This window comes from Vipera ursinii (genome assembly GCF_947247035.1).
Source record: "Vipera ursinii genome assembly, chromosome: 2".
In the NCBI taxonomy this organism is placed as follows: domain Eukaryota; kingdom Metazoa; phylum Chordata; class Lepidosauria; order Squamata; family Viperidae; genus Vipera; species Vipera ursinii.
Genome location: NC_139513.1, coordinates 17307797 through 17316195, shown reverse-complemented (window position 1 = coordinate 17316195; position 8399 = coordinate 17307797). Strand labels below are relative to the sequence as shown.

General features: G+C 43.8%; 1 protein-coding gene across 2 annotated transcripts; it reads right to left on the bottom strand.

The window, feature by feature from the left end:
- Nucleotides 1-878: 878 nt before the first annotated feature.
- On the bottom strand, nt 879-5613 carry LOC310636118 (uncharacterized protein). Of its 2 annotated transcripts, XM_083355653.1 has the most exons (4): nt 5461-5613; nt 4575-4682; nt 3630-3756; nt 879-2959 (listed from the first exon to the last, which is right to left on the bottom strand). In XM_083355653.1, the coding sequence occupies exons 1-4, from the start codon at nt 5569-5571 to the stop codon at nt 1326-1328; spliced, it is 1980 nt and encodes a 659-aa protein (XP_083211779.1). In that variant the 5' UTR covers nt 5572-5613; the 3' UTR covers nt 879-1325. The 2 variants fall into 2 exon arrangements, with proteins under 2 accessions (XP_083211779.1, XP_083211780.1); XM_083355654.1 differs by lacking the exons at nt 4575-4682; nt 5461-5613 and adding an exon at nt 4178-4519.
- Nucleotides 5614-8399: the final 2786 nt, after the last annotated feature.

The window sequence follows — 8399 nt, the reverse complement described above, 5'->3', positions numbered from 1 at the left end:
TGTTTTTTATGGCACTGGTTTGGGTAGGTTGGACTGTTTTTTCCCTTTGTGTAGACAGATGCAAAAAACGAGTTAAATAGTTCTGCTTTCTCCCTATTGCTTGTCACCTTCTTGCCACTTTCCCCCACAAATGGACCAATCATTTCCTTATTTTTTTTCTTGTTTTTTATATGTTGAAAGAAGCATTTTTTGTTATTTTTGACTTTGGTCGCAAGCCTTAGTTCATTTTGAGCCTTAGCTTTCCTCACTTCATCTTTGTAGGCACGGGCTATTTGCTGATATTCTGACTTAGTTATGTGCCCCTCTTTCCAATTCTTATACTTGTCCTTTTTATCTTTCAATTTATCAGAGAGTTCTTTATGCAGCCATGCTGGTTTCTTTTGAGAGCTGTTATTTTTCTTCTTTGTTGGTATTGTAATTGAGCTTCCCCCTACCCTCCAACTTCTGTTTCCCTGCACAGAGAAGGGGTAGCCAGCATGGGCACTGATAGCAGGATGCCCACTCACATCAGAACCCTCCCTCCCCGAGGATCTGGCACTGCTGCTTTGGTCCTGGGCTGCCACCTCCCGGCTCACCTCTCAGGCGGGCCCGGCCAGGCAAGGAAGGAGGCCTCTCCAGATCCCTGGGGCAAAGGCCACTCAAACTGGAGGAGTGTCGGCCTGGCCGCCACAACCTCGGTGTCCTTCCCGCCACCGCCCCACATGGCCACCTCTGGGTTGCAGGGGCTGGTTTAGCACACAAAGGGAACATACCCCGTCTGCCCGGGTATTTGGTCCATCACCATGATCTCACTGCATTTCTTCTGCACCCCATGCACAGGCCCTGCCCTGCCCCTGCGCGCTTGCTAGTACCGGCAAAAAGTAAGCCCTACTCAAAAGTAAGTCCGTGTGTTTATTTTAGAGCCCAAAAGAAAGCAAGACCGGGTCTTACGTTGAGGGAAACACGGTACTGGCTTCAAGAGGAAAGGCATCAGTAAGGTCAGTACAAACCAGCTTGTTGTACATTGCATGAATTAGTAAGGTCTCTGCCATGTCTGCATCTTGGGATGACAATTAAGTTGATTGCTGAGAATAAAGCTCAATCCATGGATTTATTTTTTTTTGTGTGGATCATTTTATCACAATTAAGCACATTCAGTTATGGTGGTTCCGCTTCTCAGGTACTTCCAATTGTATCCTGTGTGGATGCCAATGTAACAACCAAAGGTGCTACAATGTTAAAGTTATATTTGGCTTGGTCTCAGCACTTTAAAAAAACAACCTTGCAGAGGCTGGGCACTTTAGGAAAAAAACCTGACAGAATCTTGTGGCTCATGATGACTAAGTTTATCTTTTTTGAGTAAAGCTCTTTCCACATTCCATGAATTTATATGTTCTCTCTCCAGTGTGCATCCTTTCATGAAGATTAAGATATCCTTTTCGAGTAAAGATCTTTCCACATTTCATGCATTTATATGCTTGCTCCCCAGTGTGGATCTTTTGGTGGCGATTAAGTTTATTGTTGCTAATGAAGCTCTTTCCACATTCTGTGCATATATACGGTCTCTCTCCTGTGTGGATCCTTTCATGACAATTAAGTTTTTCTTTCTGAGTAAAGCTCTTTCCACATTCCATGCATTTATACGGTCTTTCCCCAGTGTGCATCTTTTCATGAAGATTAAGATACCCTTTCCGGGTAAAGGTCTTTCCACATTCCATACATTTATATGGTCGCTCCCCGGTGTGGTTCCTTTGGTGGCAAATAAGATTACTGTTGCTAATGAAACTCTTTCCACATTCCATGCATTTATACGGTTTGTCCACAGTGTGGATCCATTTGTGACGATTAAGATCTCCTTTCTGGGTAAAGGTCTTTCCACATTCCATGCATTTATATGGTCTCTCTTGAGTATGGATTCTTTGATGAAGATTAAGATGTCCTTCCTGGATAAAGGTCATTCCACATTTCGTGCATTTATATGGTCTCTCCCCAGTATGGATCCTTTCATGAAGATTAAGATGTCCTTTCTGGATAAAGGTCTTTCCACATTCTGTGCATTTATATGGTCTCTCCCCTGTGTGGATCTTTTGGTGGAGATTAAGATGTTCTTTCCATGTAAAGGTCATTCCACATTTCATGCATTTATGTGGTCTCTCTGTGGTATGAGTCTTTTGGTGGCTACTAAGTTTATTGTTGCTAATGAAACTCTTTCCACATTCTGTGCATTTATACGGTCTCTCCCCAGTATGGATCCTTTTATGAAGATTAAGATGTCCTTTCTGGATAAAGGTCTTTCCACATTCCATACATTTATATGATCGCTCCCCAATATGAATCTTTTGGTGGCGATTAAGATTATTGTTGCTAATGAAGCTCTTTCCACATTCCTTGCACTTATATGGTCTCTCCCCAGTATGGATCCTTTGATGAAGATTAACATGTCCTTTCTGGATAAAGGTCTTTCCACATTCCATGCATTTATATGGTCTCTCCCCAGTGTGGATTTTTTGGTGGCGATTAAAATTACTTTTGCTACAAAAACACTTTCCACACTGCATGCACAATTTCCTCTTTTTGCTCAGACTGGAATCCCCCCCCGAATTTACAGAAGTATGTGATCTGTCTTTCTTATACAGGTTCTTTGGTGAAGTTGGAGTGAAGGAGTTATTCTCCATAGCGTCTAGAGGCTTGTAGTTTTTCTCTAGTCTGGTTTCTGCCATATTTATGTTATTCAAATTCATCTTTTCTCTTTTTCTATATTTTCCTTTTCTCATTTCCCTCTGAACTTGCTGGGATAGGAAGCCACAAATACCAACAGGAAGAGAAGTGGATGACTTCTCCACTCCATCTTCTGGCTCATTTCTCATTAGCCTTTTGGTGTCACTTTGATGGCCTAGGGTTAGTACTTCTAATTCATTCTTCTCTATATGGAGTAGATTTAACCTTCCCAGCTTGTCGTTCTCATTCACAAATACTTCATCTGTTTCAAAAAAAAAAACAGAAAACATTCTGATTAGAATTTAGAAGATTAAAGAGGCATGTCTTCCCCACTGCTCAAAAAACATGAGAAACTTTGTTCCAGGTTTGGTACAATCCACTTGTGTAGGCAGAATGTGGTATCTGCAAATTGGTATCTAACAGTCTCTGATTGTACAGAAAGAATTTTTTCAGCCAAAAAACCAGATTAAAGCTTTGGTGCAGATAAGTCAATCTACTCAGTCCCTTCCACGGACCATCTAGGACAGGGGTATCAAACTCAATTTCATTGAGGGCCGCATCAGCATTGCGGTTGCCCTCAGGGGGCCTGGTGGGTATGGCCTGGGTGGGCGTGGCCTACTGGGTGGGCGTGGCTAGAGTGCATATGGCCTACTGGGTGGGCGTGGCCAGCTCTACATCATTGGCATCAAGGGTGCCTATGGGGTCCTGGGCAGGAGTGGGACAGATCTGAGGGTCTCTGGGCCAGGGCCAAGGCAGTGGGGGCCGTTCCCTCACTGTTTCCAGGATGGCTTCAGGGGCCACATGAAACCACTTCGCGGGCCGGATCCGGCCCCCGGGCCTTGTGTTTGACATGTCTGATCTAGGATATTTCCCAAATTTATGATGAGTATTTTTGCCACAGCATTATAGAGAGATGAACATCCTGGCCTTACCCAGAGCAGCCATATTCCCAGCAACCTCCTGCATGACTTTTCTGCAGAAGGCCTTCTGGCCAAAATCCAGCATCCTCCACTCGTCATCTGTGAAGTTCACAGTCACCTCCTTAAAGGCATCAGAGATCTAGAAAGAGAAAAAAGCAGACAATCCCAGGAAACAGTTGACAGTTTTCTCTCTTACAGAAAACACACATTTGCAAGAGACCAAATGGACATTTTCTTTCAGGATAGATTCACGTCTTCATGTCCACATAGACCTTGAGGCAGTGAAGCTGCAGCTGCACAAATCATGGCTTAGCTTCTTCCAGGTTGTAGAATGCAGCAAAGCCACCTTTGGGGAGCTTCCCAGTGGCCTGGAATAACTGAACAAATAGGTTTTCGGCAGAAAATCCCCTAGACTTACTCGCTGACCAAATTCCTGAGAAAACAGGACATAGACACTAGGAAGCTCTTTCCTAACCTATTTCAAAATATTGGTAACGTCCTTAAAATCTGAAGTCACTTGACCACAGTCTTATTGTTGCAGCCACTTAATGTTAACTTACTGGCTTGTCCTTCATGTGGTCCATTTTTGCTGGTATACTTAACAGTCACCTTAAAAGGGAGATAGGTGGTAAAAATATTTAAGAAATTAAAGAAACAACACTTCTCAAGTATGTTTAATCCCATTGTTATTGTTTCAATTCATAGGTTTCATTTCTAACTTGTTCTAAGAACACTTTTGAACAGTTTTATGGAGTCCTAAACTCTTTGTACAAATAAATTACATTGCTCATACAAAGTTCCTCCCTGTTGTCTCGTTTACATCTCCAGAACAATTTTGAAAGCCAAATGTGGGTGGACATTTTATTCAAATACACACACTCAGCATCTGGTATTAAACACAGCTCATGAATGGATGGAGCTGGAACGCTACTGTTTGCAGAAGAAACCTACACTTACCTGGCAACGTGGCCAGAGGTGGGGCCTCCAGAAAAAAAACTCCTGAATAGAGCTGGATCTATCTCCTCCACCCCAAAACTCTGCTGAAATCTCCTCTGTGAGCAGCTCCTGCATGTGAAGAACAGCTTGATTCATAATCCATTTCCAGAGGACTATATCCAAGTTAGTTCGCATTCCTTACACTTTCCTTCCCTACTTGTAGTTCCCAAACCCAATTCAGACAGAATTCAGGGACTTCACATGTGACTTATATTTCTGAGTAAATTATGAACAGAGGGGAGATTTTTTATTTTTTATTTTAATTCCATTTATATCCCACCCTTCTCCAAAGATTCAGGGCGGCTTACAAGCTTAGCAATAGCCTTCATTCTATGTATATGCCTGCTTATTAGGGCTTTCACACACACCCCAAGCGGCATTATTACAAAGTCAGCTTAATTGCCCCCAACAATCTGGGTCCTCATTTTACCTACCTCAGAAGGATAGAACAGCTAGAACAGTTAGAACAGCAGGGTGTGTTTTCATGTACATAAACTATAAGGGTGTGTTAATTAGCTTAATTCTGTTACTATTGTGGTATTATAGGGCTTATTAAATGTGGCTCTGTCAGAGGCCATTCACAAAATCCAGTTGAATCCCCTTATCTAGATTCAGATAACAGATCACAACATAAACATTATTATGACATATGTGGATAACATCCCAAAGGATGTTAACGAAGGTTAATTAAGGAAACAAGAAGAAATTAGTTCTCCAAATAGGGAGAATTTCAGAAAAGGCTGCAGAGTCATATTTTTAATCCCTTTGCCGTCTTGCAGAAGTGATTAGATTCCTGATCTTCCCCCTCCCCACCTCCTATGGAGCTCCCAGGATGAAACCCCCTCACCTGCCCCTTTCCCGGCTCTTCCCGCTGAGCTTGGCTGAGGAGGAAGCCTTCGGCCAGGGCCACCGCCTGCGAACAGCTCTCGGCTCCGCACTCCCTCACCCAGCTCGCCATCTCCGCGGGCAGCAGGGCCAGCAGCTGCTCCAGCACCACCAGGTCCAGCATCTCCCCTTTGCTGCTCCTCTCCGGCCGCAGCCACTGGCGGCACAGGCGGTGAAGGCGGCTGCAAATCTCCCGGGGCGTCTCGGCCTCCTGGCGGCATTCGTCGAGACCGCGGAAGCGCCGGCGGTGGATCTCTGGGCTGAGGGCGGCCTCCATCCCTGGGGATCCCTTCGGGTCTCCTGCTCGAGGGCTGCCAAAAAAAAGCCCGAGGCAATCCAAAATGTCCCCTCAGCCCCTCCGCAGCCCCTTCTCCGGTGTGCAAGGGGGAGGAAATGGCTCTCCGCTCACTCGAATCTTCTGCGCCCGAGAGCAACTGCAAATCGTTCTAGCCAATTTCCAGAGCGCTCCTGGGCTCCCGTGTCTCGAGAAGGAGCCAGGACGATAGATATGTGCTTCCTAGAGGGGACCTGTAAGGAAGCGAAGCAAAGGGGAACTTCTTTTTTCCGGCCTCCCGGAATGTCTACTCCGCTGCTCTTCTTCCGAAGGTGGCAATACCTGCAAAGGGCAGGGAAGAACCGATGATCTCGGCGTCGCCCCTCTTCATCGGCCCCTTTCACCCTGCCCGGGTTCTGCGCCCTGCATGGAAGTCGGGGAGCCTCCGCTGAAAGTTGGGGCTCTGCTTGGCCTCTGGGTCCAGCGCAGGACGGACGGATCGGGGGCTGAACGTCGGAAGGCGCCTGGTAGCCCCTTTTCCAACTGACCCCTTTCCTTGCAAAACGAGAACAGCAGCCGCCTCCGTCAGATGCAGAGACTGACGCGGGATGGAAATCGGGGAGGGCGACGGGAGGGGAAGGCAGGTTGGATCCCTGGCTGCCAATGAGGGGAAGCCTCGCCCTCTGCCTCGCCCTGGAGGTTGTCAGGATGGCTGGAGCAGAGAGCTTCCTCTCCTCTGTGCTCCCTTCCTGGAGACGAGACTTGCTCTCTGGGCGTAAAGCATTTCTCCCGCTGGTTCGTTTGCCGGGTTGCTAGATTAGAAGTGAGCCTAGAGGACCGAGGGTTTCGGTTTAACCGAGCTGGCACCGATTCCCTCGTTTTTTATGTCTCTGTTTAAATACTCCTGCTCTGGAAACCGTGAAAGAAGATATCATCTTGGAGAAAATCGTATCTTTCTGCTTAATTCTCATTTGATGGCCCATAATCAATTTATCAAGTATTTGTGTGACTAAAGACCAAGAATAAGCTAAAGAAATTCTTAATTTCATGATAACAAAATGCACTCCTCAGAGTAGCAATTTGGGTATGTTTTACCCAGGAATTATACTTTTCTCCTTTACCTATTGAATTTATATTACAAAAGTATTTATTATTTACCATCCAAAGCTTTTTGAAAATCAGACCGTTTTTTTCAATTTAGGTCTTTTTCAAAAAGACAAGGAGTGAACTCAGAATCAAGAGTAGCACAGTTGGTTCTTAAACATCCCCACTGCCAAATTTAAGCATTTGTTATAGGAGGCTTTTCCCTTTATTACTGGGAGTTTGTAAATGGGTAACAAGAACCTCTTACTTCCAATGCTTAAGTCAGCTCTGTGTGGTTCCAGTGGGCTTTGGCTAAGAAGTGGCTGGGAAGAGGGAAGTCCCCTGCTAAATCATGCATTTGTACTTTGATGATTCCTCTGCCGTGAATTTTTATTTTTCTTATTTCAGAGGTGTTGTGTTGTAGTTTTTCTCTCTTAAACATATCTTTGTCAACTTCAACCCATAGCTTAACATAATTATTTTGAAACAATATACAGTTCATATTTGTCAGTTTAACACCCAAGTATTTTTCTTTTTATTGAATCTCAAAACCTGATTTTTTCATCGTTTGACCCTCTACATTTTTGTTAACATGTTTTCATTAGTGTTTTCATTGCCCATTAATACAACTCTTTTTTAACATTTTTGAAATTATTTTCATTCTCTCTTATTTTGTTGAGTACAATGATTATCCTGCTGATCAATTAATTGTCCCTGTCCTTTGGCAGAATATGGTAATTTTTTTCGGTTCTTGCCATTTGACAAACACTTTGACAAACATTTTGTCAGCTTGTGGGTATTAGCCAATTTAGTGGTGCATCCACTTTAATATGGATGCTGTCATTTTATTTTACATAAATATCCAGATTGCAGTTGTGATTTTTCTCTTAAAAGATACGTAAGCCCTGCTCAACCAGTATCTTGCTCTCAATCCCATTCTTGAATTTCTCTACATATTTGCAATATTAACTAAAAATAATCAATTCTATTCAAAATGTACCGTGCTCTGCATTCTGTGATGGAATTAATGATAGAGAAAACATTCCTACAAATTTTTAGTTTTTCTTATTGCTGATATCTGTTAGGAAAAGGGGGCTGCATGAAATTGCTCCAATTAAATTGCCACTGACAGACAACATTATTGTAGAGTCCTACGATCCCTGATTTAATTTCTCCTGGGGGGGGCTCGAAGGGAGGCTCAAGCCAATCTCACTGTATACATGTTGTACATTGACAATAAAGGTTCATTCATTTAATTCTTCTGGAAGTTTCCGTAATTTGGAGAGAAAACACATCCATTCAGTCAATCAATCAATCAGAATAGAGCGGGAAGGGACCTTGGAGGTCTTCTAGTCCATGGCTTTTCAACCTTTTCATCCATTGTACCACTTTTAGGATATGGCAACATCCGAGTACCACTAGTCGCCTAGCAAGGTGTCAAAACCCTGATGACAAAAAAAAGGAAAAAAGTGATGAAGTATAGGTAGTCCTCGACTTACAACAGTTTGCTTAGTGACTGTTTGAAGTTACAATGGCACTGAAAA